Below are 15,826 nucleotides of genomic sequence, written 5' to 3'. Positions count from 1 at the left end.
TCTGATGTAAATAATTTGGTTTTCTAGTAATTCAACATATGGCTAAAAGGTTTTCAAGAGAAGACCTTAAAATATCTCAAGCTTTTCTTCAACTGGGCATTATGCTTAAAATGCTTTTTTTCTCCCCAAAGTTATCTCCAGAACACCAAACAAAAATAAATACCACTCCTGTTTTCCTTGAATGTTATTACTGTGGAAAAAGCAAAAATGAAATTGCTTACGCCAAAGCAAAGGCAACGAGAGCTCCCACCACAACCACAAAATCCAAGATGTTCCAGAGGTCACGGAAGTAGGAACCGTCATGCAAGACCAAGCCCTGGTCAATCATCTGTGTTAAAAATAAGAGACGGTTGTGTACAGATTACGTATTAAAAACTATTTTTTACAGCCAACAGCACAGCACAAGTATATGTATTACACTAGATATTTGAACAGATATTTTAGTTAATGATCATAAAGATGATAACTTAATTTTGTTAGGGTTACCACTCCGGTTTAAGATATGTTATATTCAAGGCCAAGAGTCTACATTTTTGGCCAAACTGGATACTTTACCTCTAGGTGTGCACCAGTAATTGGAAAAAGAACTTAGGCAACTTGCTTGTATAATATCGCTTATCAGATGTTATGTGAGCTTGCATCTTACCTTTATCACCATCTCAAAGGTGAAGACACCAGTAAAAACATAATCAAAGTAGCGAAGGACCTGCACAAAAAATCAATAAATAAATACAATCAGAACAAACCAGAAAATAATCAAAGTAGGCTACAAGAAATTAAAAGTGTATGGACTACCAAAAATAAAAAAGACAAGTAACCATAAGAACATTACAGAGGTTAGCAACTATATCAATTACATAGAAATATGTAGGCCAATTATGGAAAGGTCTTAGAGTAATTAGGAGTAGCGTTATGACATGAGGTAGTACAGTGCTCTATATTGAGAATATAAAGGTATGTATGTTAAGCTAATATGTATAATGGTTCTTGTAAGCCAATGTATGGTCCTTTTGTACTCACTTTGTTGTGGTCTGAGTTGGTCAACACCGGGTCCTCTGCAGCTAATGCAATGCTACTAGCTGCAATTACCAACAGAATGCTCATCTCAAAGTATCGCAGATTGACAATGTAATGACACACTTTTCTTACCCTAAAAAACAAAGAAAATATCTAGAGACAAGATGGCTATTTTTTACCTCAGTGCTACTCTAACCTAACAAAAAAAGAATGGGTTTTATTTTATATGAAACTAGATGTTCAAGTTTACTTAAGTATGAAAATGAATCTGGTGGAAAATGCAAAACTGTGTCTTATCCTGCACAGAAGAAGATTTAACATATGAAGTGACACATTAAACTGAGACCTAAATACAGAAGATTCTTATACAACAAGAGACTATTAAGTAGAAAAAGAGATAATGTAAAGAAAAAAATAGGGATTCCCATAAGATAGAAACGTACGGATTGGTCGAGCTGAAGATAAGCATTGAACTGTAGGGCACAATTGCCTTGGGGGATTCCAACACCTTTTCCTTTCGCTTCACTGTCCTCTCTTCTCCATCATCTCCCTCCTCCTCTTCTTTTTCCTGTTCTTGAGACACAAGACTCACTTCTCCGTCTCTCCCTTCTGAGACTGTAAAAAGTAACATATAACATAGAGAAATGCATAACTTGCAATCAATTGTTGATAAGTATATCTAGAATGTTGAGATTCATCAAGATCTCAGGTATTTCTCGTAATACCAGATCATTTGTGTGCCCCTGGGTACCTTGGCATACCTCTAGGAATATTGTGTGAATCACTAGTCAAAATACAATGTGAGCTAAATTGCTGCACAACAATCAAACTATGGGTGGCTATATTAATAGCAGTTGTAGGTAATTGGCAGTTCTCTTGCACCTTTAAACTACAACTCCCATGAATGTACGGCAGATGATGTGGCTATAGTTCATGAGCACCTGGAGAGATGTGATTACCCATCATATGATCAATTTAAGTGGCCTACTTCAGGTGTATAGAGAAGAGGGGTAGCCATATTAATGATGACACACAGAAACTACACATAGGGTGAGATGAGTCCTCACTCTGTACCACCGTGCAGTCGGCAGCCCCTCCGGCATCTGGTATAGTGATGACGGTGCTTTCCGTAACACGCTCTGTACTGCTGGACACATCAGCTAGACTGCAGCTGGTGGGATTGGGACTTTCTGTCTGGCTCCGCGGGCTGCCCAGCAAGGCCTGCTCACTGCAATCCAAATCAGGGTGGCTGCCATTCTTCCCTCGGCTAAGCTCCTGCGGTGGTGCGGTGTTCGTAGATGTTCTGTCACATCCAGATGACCGCTCATTTCTTCTACAAGCAAATGTGTATAGCAGAAAAGAGCAAAGGAACAAGAAGATGAAAAAGATATCAAGCAGTGAATAGAAATGATCACATACAACATAAATAGAAGAATACTTTTATTGTGACCACTATTCACAGCCAGCTCTACTGGGCTCAGGCACCTTGACCATGGCATGATAGGAATGGAAGGACTTTGCTGGTGCAAAAGCATTTCTACCAATTAAATTATTTTCATATTTGAGTTAAGAAGTAGTAAAGAGCTAGTTAGGATGGTAATTAATCTGATGAAGGGAGGAATGGTAAATAACATGTGCAACTCGCTGATTTTTAGCATTACTTGTGAGATCATTGCTTCTACTGACAAATGGCTGTTGCTTTTTTTTTAAAAAAAAAGATTTAATTTAAAAGAAGGCAATGGCAACGCATGCAAGTTTCTGACCTGCATTATCATCCATCACTCTTCACAGTGATGTATATATTATATTATATAACAATACATTATTACATCTTATACATTGGAGATCTAAGATGTACGGTGGTTTAGACACATAATTGGTGGAAGTTTAGGGCATAAAATAACTGTGTGCCAGGCTGCTACGTGAAGAAAAAAAGAGTTTGAAAAAGAAGTTTCTCTCTTTTTCTGTGACCCCTTGTCATTCACTTGGCACAGCCTTGATCTTGGGTGAAAACACGATCCAGTCTCTTTAAAGAGAAATATTATAAGTAAGTATCCTGTAATAACTTTTCAAAACCAGTCCCTTCATCTTAACACAGTCTTCTCTGGTAGTTTGCACTATGAATACAAATCAATAGGGGGAAGATAAGGCAACACACAAAGTTGGAGAAGGTGGCCCAAAGATATAAACAGGTTGTGAGTCCCAAGTATGGAAAGTATGGAACATAGATAAATACAGGGCTCCAAGCACCCCCCCAATCCTTTTCCACTTTCATTTTTGTCTAATAATTTGGAGTCCAAGACAACAATGCAGCATTTACAAGTTCACATTGTGATTATAAATCAAAAGAAAAAGAGAAGAACACAAAATTCCTACAGACCCACTGAAATGCATTGTACTTTCTCCAACCTTTCATCACAATACCTTGAGGATAAGCAACTCTTAAGGGGTTCTTCTTCTGTCCCTTGCACCTCCTTAATTTCTCCATTGCCCTTCTCGTCTGTAGGTGTTTTTCCATCCTCTGTACAAACTTTGTCAAGTCCCCCTTCACGGCTGACTGAGTTGCTGTTCGGAACACTAGAAACCTCTCGACCTTCCATACGCGCTTTCCTGTGACGGCTCCGCCGTTGGCTATGTCTACGCCGCATTGCATCTTCTGGTGTCGTTCCATTTGGCTCACTGTGCTCAGCATTGCCATGTCTGGACTTCTGGCGCCAATGTTCCCTGAGATTTTTGTGAGAGGGGCTTTCTTCTCCTTCCTTCTGACCATCTACAGAATTTACTGCCGTCTTGTCTTCCTGATTAGATTCTACATTTTCTGTTGTTTCATTGGCTGCTTTATTCTTGCGGTAGATGCTGGAGTGGGGGTTCAATGCTGTTAGTTCTTCACTTTGAATAGCCTCTTGACTGGATATCTGTATATGTCTCCTTAGCTGGCTTGTGCGCTGTTCCCAGATAGACATGGTGTGCCGTTTTCTACGTTCTTTCCTAGATTAAAAAAAAAAAAAACATAAAATCTTCAAACAAGTCGGGGTTTCATAGATTCATGGATGTTCCTTGGATGGGCCAGATCTGCATTTTAATAAGCATGTGTAAGGTCTCTGGTAGTGCACCTTACACAACACCACAAAATATCTGACACAATTGATACATTTTTCTTCACCAAAGACAAAAAATAGTACTCTGTACCTTTTAATACTCTAATGTTGATTTTATGATAGACCGATGAAAACAAGAGAGCATTATCCTTAAGTCAACTTCTTGACAATGGCATGGACACCGATGATGCCTATGGTATTGTATCATGAGGATCAGGTATATAACTTCTTAGGACCAAAAAGTTAGTAAAGGATAGACCAAGCGTTACAACAATGCACATGAAACATTATAGAACGTGCATATCTACTATGCTGCATTATAAATGTTAACAGGCCTTAGGAATATGGTCATGGTTTGAGAAGATCTATCACTTTAAAATATAGTCATTTCTGTAAGTTAGCAGTGATTACAACTTTGAATGTTTAATTTGATTTAAAAATGTAATTATAATTTGAACTGATAATGTGTACAAATAGCCTACTACCTGATTACCTAATTCATCAATATACTGTATTTAAATGTAAATATGCTTGGCACTGTTCTACCTGAAAACAGTGAAAACATGATTTGAAGGACATATTGCTAATTTTTAGTATTATTGCATGTAATGTAAGTAAGCAGAAGCATATTGCAAAGAAATAAATAAATGACTTACTCCATGGATGATGCATTTGGTGCAGACATTGGGCTGACCTCTTTGGCCTTTTGAAGGGCATGCTTCTGATTAAATGCCTCCTCTTCCTCTTGCTCATCCTATATAAAAAATATTTGTAATAAAGGCATCATTACAGACCTCAACAACACGGTAACATCTTTAAACAGTAAGTGTAATTCTTGTAATTGACAGATTTGTAAAAAAAAAACCCCAAAGTGGTTCATTTAACGACTCTTCCTGATTTGCAAGCAAAGCTCTTACTTTGTCTGCTGATTTCTGTTTTAAAATAGCGGTTTTAAGAGCAGGTTGCTAAATAATTTGAGTGACATAATATCCGTTTAATTCTAGAATTACAAAGAAATACCTGCGCATTTTAGACACTTTTCACATTCTCGGCATGCATTCACAGGCTAGACCCGGTGTTAAATCCCATTTCTAATCTAAGCAGACATGCCACATCGCACGCTCAGCAATCTGCAGTACTGCTCACTCTTCAAACTGTCAGCCAAATCTTAACAATGCATCATATTTTTTATTCCCCCAAAGCGGGTAGTTACTCACAGAGAAGATATCATTACACAATGAGATTTATTTTTCTTCACTGCCAGAGCCTATTGTTATATTAACCAGGCTTGTTCCTTGTGTCAAGGCAGATGAAGAAAAAAGATGGCTATAGTCCAGTGGTTACATAGCGGACGTACCTTGGTCAGCTCCTGTGCGTTGGCCAAGTTATCCACAGCAATGGCAAGAAATACATTTAACAGTGTATCTGATACAGTTAAGGAACAACATTATAATCCGGATGATGAAAACATCATGAGAAGTTAGAATGCACTGGGAACAGATGAAGAATTATGAAACACAACATTGGGATACACAGTGATTTGCTTTGTATATTGGGGGGGGCTCTGTTCCTTCTAAACATAATGTAGTAAATGCGCTAGAAGCTTACGAAAACACCATTACATATTTATAAATGTCCTCAAAAGGGAGTTTCTCTCACGATTTCACATTGAAGTGGTATTGGTGTTTATTCAAAGGATAATTGAGTCAAGTACTTTATGATTTAATGAAGATTGAAACATTCTTTTGAATAAAATCTCATTTTTATGCGACAATATTTTTTTTGTTCCGAAATTTTCTTACCTTTATGGCACGATCATATATTCAACTGACTAAACAGGGTTTTGTAAAATCATTAGGAATATGAAACCCTTGCTAGTGGCTGAACTGCAGCAAGACCATGATGAACATGAGGTCTTCTTCAGGTTTTCTATGGGTTGCCTGCATGCATGCATAGGGTAGCTAGTATTTGGATGAAGTTTTAGAAGATCTTAGTCTGGATGTAGATTTCTGTAGGCAGGTGGGGGGCTTATCTTATATTAACTACTCAACCTCCACTCATTTTATGGTTGGATTGGAGTTTATTTGTGACCTGGTGTAAGGTTTTATCAGCAGAAAGAGTGTAGCTGATCACAGTAGAGTGTTGTGGAATGTTATCTATTACTGTTATTAGCATAGTATGATTTAATTTATTTAGAGACAGAGGAAGGAATAAAGTGCATTTGGGCAAGTGAAAAACTATGGATAACTGTGTGCACAGAACCTGAGAGTTACCTAAACCCTAAACTATAGCGTGGAGCTGCAGAAAAGGAGGGGAAAAAAATATGTTATCATTGACACTGAAGCTTATTTTTCTTCTTTACAGCCCACTTTCAGTTTCACACATTTTTGTAGGTTGTTTTACATAATAATGTGCAAAGCAGTAAAAAAGAAAATGTGCTTATTATTTTTTTCTCTGCTGGTGATAATTAGATGGGAGGATTAAAGGACAAATGCGGTAAAACGCATCTACCAAACGCTTTAATTAAAAACGTTTTAAAAAGAAAGACATGAATTGATCTTTTTTTAAGTACTGCTATCGGAACCGGAACACTGGGTTAGTATGCACAATGTATAAGTATAGTATTTAGCAATTGTATTGGACTAGAATATGATGGTCATGGTTTTTCACAAGGCACTATTAGGCACTTTTAGATAATATCCTCTTTCATCTATTTACTTGGATAACTTCAGATTTGCTCCAATGGCTATAAGTGTGATAACATATGGGAAGGGGGCTTCTAACCACCTGTGTCCAGCCTTGCAGTATAAGGGAAGAGAATGACTCTGGGTAACGAAACAACAAGACTTCCAGGTATGTTGATTTGCATTTTGTTTTCATATTGAGGAACTTGTGGGCACATTCAAATTTACTGGTAGTAATAACAATAATAATAACCAGTGTCTGTGACAAATAAAATATGTATTCACAAAAACAAGGATACAATTTCCAAAGAGGGTGAGAACAATGAAATAAATGGAAGACCACATTCCAGATCGGACGCCACCCTGGGACCTAATTCCATTGTACATGACTTCATTCCAGTCTTCTCCAGTCAGAATCTGAGCAAAAGTAACAAAAATATTACGTAAGTACAGTTAGGTTGGGAGGTCTGCCACAGGGACTATTGTCCTTTAGAGTGACTTTATCATTAAATACACAGCACTACATGGCATTTCTACTCAGGGCTGCACTGGGGATGACTAAGTGGCCCTGGCACATTAAAGCCAGCGGCCTACAAATGACATACGTGTGGCCACTGGCTGGGTACGCTCGGCCACTGGCAGCCATTGGCCGTACATTGCTGGATCTGATCTGCCGCTGACCCAGCAGATCGGGTAAGTATGGGGCACTATTGCTCAGCAGCCTGTCAAAAATGTAAGATTGATATAGGATGTATGTCAGAGAGAAATGCAGTATGTTGACTCTCTGGCATACATCTTGACTTTCATATGTTGGCTCTCTGACAATTCAGTCCAATGTGTAATTAGTTTGCTTAATCATCTTTTACTTGACATTAAACCGATTTATCAGAGATATGTCTCTCTGACATACAGCTGACATAAATCTTAAATTTAATATTAAAACCTTTGATTTGCATCTTACCTGAAACACTGTCATGATGGCTGCAGGGAATGTATCAAAATTTGCAGATGGGGTACCATCATTAAAGTTAAACCTGCCAGTAAAGAGAGACATATTATAATATATTTTTTTAAATAAAGCTCTAATGTAATCTATCATTATATTTAATCCCAGAGCCAATATCCCTCACAGAGGGAGAATACATGATTTTACTGTGGATAAAAACCATTTAGCCCATCTAGTCCCACCGTTTCTCATGATGTAAAGACTCAGACCTTTGTCTTGACTGTCCTATGCAAGTTCAAATGTCCTCACTGTTTCACTTATCTTATCACTAGTAAAACAACTTGTTTAGTATTCATAGGTCAACCTCTATTTAGTCTACTTTATCACCGTTACCCATGTTAATCCATTAAATGTAAGAGGAGTGTACAATTAATTGTTGCAAGGTAGGTAGGTACATAGACATATGGACAGACAAATCTAGATTCCATAAGTTTTTATTATAGGTTTGATCGCATGCTTACGTCAATCTTTATTAAGGCATGACTGTCCTTGATGATCCTAGCACATTATGCAAGAAGAATTATAACTGGCGGGTATTATTGTTTACCTGCCACCATACAGTTGCATTCCCAGCAGGGCAAAAACCACAATGAAGAGAAACAGAAGAAAGAGCAGGCTGATGATTGACTTCATAGAGTTCATCAATGAAACCACTAGGTTCCTCAACGAGGCCCAATATCTGGAAAATATGGTAAAACATTATTAATCCATTATTATTCCATGAACACAGCTAGGCTGAATATGGGTTGTTAGTTCATAATAAAGCTGAATATTGAACAGATGGCTTAATGACATTACACAGGTAGTCAGTAGTTTGGTGGTAGTGCCTAATAGTACCGCAAATCTGAAAACAGAACTTTACTTACTTCGTAATTTTGAAGATTCTCAGAAGCCGGAGAGCTCTAAGGACACTAATCCCAAAAGAAGTCCCAGGTCTAAATAAGGCCCAGATCACTTCAAATATACTTCCAATTGTCACCTGAAAGATTAATTTGATTGTGATGGGTACATGTGCTGGAAATAATATTTCTGAGCGTGAAATTAAACTAGCATCAGCTTCACAAAATGACCAAAAGTATGTGGACACCCCTCCGAATTATTGAGTTTTGGTGTTTCAGTCAAACCCATTGCTAACAGGTGTATGAATTCAAACACATAGGGAGCCATCTTCATAGACGAACATTGGCAGTAGAAGGAGTGGTATTGAAGAGCTCAGTGACTGGGAAGAGAACAAAAAGACTTACCCCACAATCAAAACAGTTGAAGGAGGAGTGGAAGTAAAGGCGGGGACCCATTCCGTACATTTTAAAAGACATCTCCACCAAAAATAATCCAAGAAACAGAAATTCTGCATAGTCTACAAGAAAACAAACATTTACATGCAAATGCTGGGCTGTATGCTAAAGTTTATTAATACAATTTTAAATGCACCTCTAATTGCATATCTACCATCGCTCCATGTCTATCACCCTCACTGACATTTCCATCAACAACTGAGAAACATTGAAAAAACAATGGAACAGCAGGCTTACAAAGGATGTTTGACAGCCAGGGAGCCTGGTCATGGTGAACGATAGCCACGCAAGCTGTGTTGAGAGCAACCACTGCCAGAACCATCCAGTAGAAAACTTGTGATTTGATCATGTGACGGATAGAAATGCGCAGTAGCCGTTCTTTGTGACGAAAATAAGAAGCACCATCTATTTTGGCACTCTTAATGCTGGCTCTAGCAAGGGGTGTGCCTAAGGAAATAACAGAGGAGACATTGGTTATTACATGTGTTAGTTCCTTAATCGTTAGCCCTTTGTTGTTATTAGCCTGGTTCAGCACCGCTCACCAACAGAAGATATGTCAGCACAGTGGTCCTCAGTTGAGTCTCGATTCATGGCTTCTGTTCTGCTTCGTTTAATGGTGGCTCTCCTAAGAACTAAAACACATTGGGGAAACAGATTGAGAAGTCATTATTTGCTATACACCATTCCTGTAGAATGTGGACACGTGTCTTACCTTCTAAGGCAGAGGTTCCAGAGTTTTTATTTTCTTCAGCAAGCATCACTTCCTCTGTATGCAAATAGAAAGCAACATTCTAGGTTTATAGTTTCTACAAAAGGTGGTATTAGTTTATATTTTGAGAATTCTGAGAATTATGGAACATAGAAATAGATGTAAAGATAAGCTTTCTGGACCTTAGAGGTTGCTTTTTTGGATTGAAACAACCTCAAGGGTCCCGAAAGCTTATTTAACTTTACATCTTTTTCTATTTTAGGACCACAAAACGGTATCCAGTTCGTCTCCAAGGAACGCTTTGCAAATGGAGAACTGGTTGTCACATTCGTCTTCATGAGTTAAAAAACTCACCAGCTTTATCTATCCATGCTCGATAACCATTCAACTCCCTCTCAATCTGCTGCTGCCTGCGCAACTTCATGAAGGCCCGGCGATTCTCCACACGCTCCCTCTCTTTGGCAAATTCACTGTGAATTGGGAGAGACACAACTTTCACATGTAGTAAATAAGAAAAAGTGCACAGAACAGAAAATAGCTGATTAGATTATTATTATACTTTATTTATAAAGCGCCTACAGATTCCGCAGCACTGTACAAATGTACATTAGATGCATACAAATGGAAATATGTCTTTTGTGAATGAATGACTTTGTGGGTAAGAGTTAATGGAAAAGGGCAGCATTCTTAAAATTAGAACTTTTGTACTGTTTTCTTTCTTTTTTTTTTTTTGCTGATTAAGAAACCACCATTACTTATTTGAAAAGCTGACGATATTTTGTAATTTTTTTTATTAGAGATGGTGCTGGCAAAGTTTTCATATCGTTTATGACAAATTGTACAGTTCAATGCGGCTCTGCATTTCTTAAGCGTGGAGCTGGAAAGCATTCTGCAGTATGCAGTTTTCACAAGCATTCTCCTAAAAATGGTATATTGCTGAGAATAAAATGTATTGTTAAAGAAAATGTATTGTTATGTGGATAGCTCCATAAAGAATAATAATAATAATAATAATAATAATAACACCATATCTTTAATTAAACAGAAAAATGCCACGGATACAAATAAAATACTGCATTGCATAACTCTGTTGATAGTAAGTAAACCTGCATTTAGACAATGGGTTGTAAAGCACCACTAGCCAGGAATGAGCAGAATATTTTCTCTCTTTTTATTTCGAACCCAGCTCCATGAGGGGTTCTCGCAGCATTGTACCCTGCTCCCTATGGACACTGCATATTTCCAGTTTGTGCTTATATACTGATCCTAACCGGTGCTGCATTAACCCTCGCACTTCCTCACACATCAAACACAAACCCTAACCCCCCCCCCCCAGCAAAAAACTCACATTGCAGTACAAACACAGAGCTGTTTACACATTCTGGAGCTTTTGCTGTTGCCATGGAAACCCAGTCAGATGCATCCTACTGGGATGAGCAAGTTTATTATACGAGTGCTAACAGCTTCATTTTGTATCACAACCAGACACTTTCACAAACACAAAACGCACACAAAGCTGCATAAAACAAACACGCTTTTCCAAATACACATCCATACAAAAAATGTTATAATCCCAATGGTGCACTGCAACACAAAAGAAAATAACTAAAAACCAACCAAATACAGCTGTATAACCACACAACCGCACTCATCCATACAGTTTCCCAGCAGGAAGCCTAGATGTCCTCACAGCACCATTAGAGTAAGTGAAGGAGGTGACGTTGAAGGGTTAATAGTATCCTCACTCACTCATGCCCAAGTGGTGTGCCCTTCATGTAATATCTGCCTGCTTCCTATCTATTATCCGCTTAACACCCATCTAAGTTGCTTCATTTTTTATTTAATACACATGGGGCTACAGAGGTGTGCGGCGGAGCACCTGGATAATATAGGAAAGTAGAAGACACCAATAATTATATTCAATAGTTTGGAAATGGGGTGCAAGAGTTAAAATACTATCCTCCCAGAATCCTTAACATCTAGATAAATAAATATAAAATGATGCACGCAGTTGGATATGTAAGAAATGTATTATATATCCATTATTGAAAACCCTTATATACCCCATTGTGGCGATTCTATGTAGTAAGTATAACGATGTAATATGATTTTTTTTGACAAAGGTATAGTAAGAAAATGACACTAAAGGGCCTTTAAAGCCTATTTATTGCTGAACCGCACAGAAGACCCCATATTGTAGGGTCTGAACACCTGGAGTGCACATCCAACCCTGTCCATAAAACCACAGGAGTCAAATCAGACATATTGTAAAAATTATCTGAAAACGGCATTTAAATCAGGGATGTTGTACAATTTTAATTAGTGCCTATACACTGGGATGCCATATTGTGAAATATAATTTAGCTAATGAAAGACAAGAACTTGCATTAATTAAAGGGGCAGGAACAACAGTGTAAATGTAGCAAACATATAAGTCAGACTTTCACAGGAACAATGACTCTCTTCCTGCCGGCTTACACATATTCTGCGGGCCAGCTGTGCACAAAAGAAACGGCACGACCCAAGAATTGGGAACGGAGCCAGGTCATGCATGCGCTAGCAATGCTACTGTTTGTACTGACCCAATATGTTCTCTCTTTGCACTCTTTGGTAACATACAGAGTCTGCAGAAATTCATGACGAATTTTATTGGTCAGTGTATTCAAACAATGAAATGTCTCATATACCTTGAAGTCCTCAAAGCTCTTAATTAAAGCTCTGAATCTCAGACATATTTTCCTACTTTCTATGAAACCCCTTCCATATCCCCGTCTCCTTTTCCGCATCGTCTTGCCTCTTCTTGTTCTACAGTATTCTGTCTTCTTTCTTGGTTTGCTTCTTCCTGCAAAAGGGGCAGAATTTCCATGCACACCCTCTCTCCGATTGAAGGAACAGGGAAGAGGCTGTCCCTGTGACTCCACCGTTTTGCGGAAGTACTCCAAGACGCCAGAATAATGCAGACGGAATCACTGAGAAAGAGAGGTTCAGAAACTCCTCTCTTCCTCTGCATATCCGTGTGCGTTATTCTTGCTTCTTGGAGTACTTCTGCAAAAGGACAGTGCCATGGTGCGCCCACAGGGACAGCCTCTGTCCATTCCTCCAATAAGGGAAGAGGGTGTGCGCGAAGACTCCGCCCTTTTGCAAAAGCACTCCAGGAAGCTGGGGTAATGCAGGAGATAGCGGGGATCGAGAAAGAGCACAGAAGAAGTGAAGAACATGAAGAGGCAAGTCCATTACTGTTGAGAATTCCTCAATCTACCTAACAGACCAAGTTTGCTGCCGTGGTGTCACACTTGACTCATTCTCTCCTTCATCCTTCATGTCCAGTCACTTACCAAATCCTACGATTTTCTCTTGTGTAATATTTCACAAATGTGTCCTTTCCTCACACAAGCATCTTATAAAACACTTATCCATTCCCTTGTGATATCCTGCCTGGATTGTTGCAACTTTCTACTAATCGGCCTCCTCTTCTTTCATCCCATACACCGCTCCAATGCATCCTGAACAGCCTGTCGGACTAATGTTCTTATCCTATCACTTTTCCCCTGCTGCCCACTGTGACAATACCTCCACCGGCTCTCCACACCCTCCAGAATTAAATTTAATCCTTCTATAAAGCTTTTTGTGATCCCAAGCAACTCTCGCAGCTGGATTCCCTCAAAACATGATTCCAATGATTTAACATGGAGCACAATGCGAACCATTTTATTTTAGCACCATCCAATCCAAAGGCTGTTGAAATTTGTTTTTGGAGGAATACCATAGGAACTGGTTAACACACATCTAAATCTGTCACACCAGATCCACCAAAAGAAGAAGATGCTGAATGTTTAACCCTTTAAGGACAATGGGCGGGCCCTAAACCCATTGAAAACAATGCATTTTGTAAGCCCGTACATGTAAGGGCTTTGCCATTAAGGGGTTAATTTATGTATATCCTTATGTAACCTGTTATATGCATTGCCTATGTATCTTCTGTCAATTAGAGTGGATTTCCTCTTTCAATAAAAAAAAGAGTTTTACGAAAAAATATATAGGCCAGGATCTGACTTCACTTAAACATTTCTAACACATCTAACGGTATTCAGCATCACACACTGCTATTCAGAAACACACAGCTTCTTTCCGACACACACAGTGATAAAGGGTCACACACAGGCACAGACCCATAGTGCAACCTACACACATACAGACACATGTCTAGGCTTACAAAACACAACACAATATCACAGAATAAAAATATATGGCTCACAGGGAAATTCATTTGTTTTGTTCACATTATGCATGATTGCTAAGACTAATATATATTAGTGATTGAAGTGATTTTTTTTATGTAGTTACATTATTTATAAACCTGATGCTATTATATACCATTGAAAATTCTCGTAAGAAGTGCTGAATTTTCACAGTATATGTACAACGGGGTTACACGCTGAGGTTTTAAAATGGTAAATCACTAGGTCGTGTTGCGATGTCGACTGTCGACTAAAGAAGTGTGTTGAGAATTAAAATGAGAAAGAATTGGGGTTCTCTTTTTCCATGGCTAGAATTGTACTTCAGCCAGGCTACTTAAGATTGATACACTTGAAAATATCACTGATTTTTTTTTGAGACCCATAACACCTCCAGAATCAATGGTTCTAAAGTCATATTGGCTTGTAGGAGCCATTTTATTGTGGGTAAGGCTGATGTTGTCTTTGCCCTTTCTTAAACACTTTCTGTTAACAGTGATGTCAAAGTGTTGTGGTTCCATATGATATAAAGCGAGAGGAACAGGGTGACCAGAACCAGAATGGAAATTCACAAATTACATATAACCACACAAGTCCATTCGAGATGATGAGTAGACATATTTTTAACTCCCATATCAGTGAAAATGAAGTCTTTTTCACTATGATGTGGTCAATTAATGTACATATTGTAATGTAGGCAGTAATATGCCGATCATTGTGTAGATATTGTGATAACCACAGAGTTAAATAGAAAGTGTTTACACTAAAAATTGTCCTTACCCAGACAGAACTCCCAGAACGAGGTTCAGGACAAAGAATGATCCAATGATGATGAGTGGAATGAAGTAAAGCCAGTTCCAGGTGGCTCCTAAGGCATCGTTGGTCTAAAATAGATTAAAAACAGGTAAAGATCAACATTATCCGTATAACATATTTGAGTTCATACGTTTATGAACAGACGAACAGAGTAAAATTACCAAGTTAGTTGATGCTAATTTTGATTCCTAGCTCAGTATTCCCATGTGAATATTGCTCTCTATTCCACCCTTCTAGAATTTTTCGTGATAAATAGGTGGAATGTGCTGAATTTACGTGGAGGTCATATATTAACCTGCTTTGTTTCTCAAACATACATCAAAAAGTTATAGAAAATATGGCCATTTGAAATACATAACATATGCACTGGAGACAGATCCTAACTGCAATGTGCCTAATAGATAAAATATTTCAGTAGTACAGTAATAGTCGTTTTATGAAAGATTTATTAATTTTCCTGTGTTGTGTTGAACCACATTAAGCCTTTTCAGCAAAAAAGAGGAAGGCAAATAACTTGTTTATTCTTCATGAGATAGAAGAGCGAAATAAATGTACTCCCAAATGTATTGGAACATTTAAATCCAATCAGATCCAGTCATACCTGATGGTAATTTAATCAGATATAACAACCATTATGTAAGAGAAATATTGTAAAAGGAACCTATGGCAAAGTCTGGGAACTATAATTAAGTGCCAAGGGACTTTACAGATGTTCCGTGTGGATTTATGAAATAAAGACAACTTGCAATGTCATATATCTAAACTGGAACATGTTTGCACCATAAAGCAATGAGACTCGAGGGTGAGGCTGTTTAATTAGATAGCAATGTGATAACATCATGCAGTTACAATGCATACAATAAGCGAGGTCATGCTCTTAACTGCAGTCATAAACAATGACATAACACATGCGCTGTGTAGGATGAATAATAATGTTTGACTTGGTTTGTAGCTGGAGTCAAAGTT

The 15,826-nt window shown here is 38.2% G+C and overlaps 1 protein-coding gene across 1 annotated transcript in view; it reads right to left on the bottom strand.

Annotated features, from left to right (window-relative positions):
* CACNA1E (calcium voltage-gated channel subunit alpha1 E) overlaps positions 1-15,826 on the bottom strand; it is a 70,919-nt gene that overhangs the window by 23,402 nt on the left and 31,691 nt on the right. Inside the window, exons 6-23 of the mRNA XM_053470275.1 lie at positions 14,825-14,928; positions 10,164-10,279; positions 9,813-9,866; positions 9,643-9,732; positions 9,338-9,547; positions 9,050-9,162; positions 8,672-8,784; positions 8,353-8,484; positions 7,761-7,833; positions 7,099-7,216; positions 5,473-5,540; positions 4,772-4,869; positions 3,442-4,005; positions 2,085-2,350; positions 1,461-1,632; positions 1,021-1,150; positions 647-706; positions 222-328 (exon numbers count right to left, since the gene is read on the bottom strand). Coding sequence (XP_053326250.1) covers positions 222-328; positions 647-706; positions 1,021-1,150; positions 1,461-1,632; positions 2,085-2,350; positions 3,442-4,005; positions 4,772-4,869; positions 5,473-5,540; positions 7,099-7,216; positions 7,761-7,833; positions 8,353-8,484; positions 8,672-8,784; positions 9,050-9,162; positions 9,338-9,547; positions 9,643-9,732; positions 9,813-9,866; positions 10,164-10,279; positions 14,825-14,928 — 2,588 coding nt within the window. The remainder of the gene's footprint in view (positions 1-221; positions 329-646; positions 707-1,020; positions 1,151-1,460; positions 1,633-2,084; positions 2,351-3,441; positions 4,006-4,771; positions 4,870-5,472; positions 5,541-7,098; positions 7,217-7,760; positions 7,834-8,352; positions 8,485-8,671; positions 8,785-9,049; positions 9,163-9,337; positions 9,548-9,642; positions 9,733-9,812; positions 9,867-10,163; positions 10,280-14,824; positions 14,929-15,826) is intronic.

Source organism: Spea bombifrons, chromosome 6 (assembly GCF_027358695.1).
Source record: "Spea bombifrons isolate aSpeBom1 chromosome 6, aSpeBom1.2.pri, whole genome shotgun sequence".
Taxonomy (NCBI): Eukaryota; Metazoa; Chordata; class Amphibia; order Anura; family Pelobatidae; genus Spea; species Spea bombifrons.
Note: the sequence above shows the minus strand (reverse complement) of the source record. Positions and strands in the feature narration are given on the sequence as shown.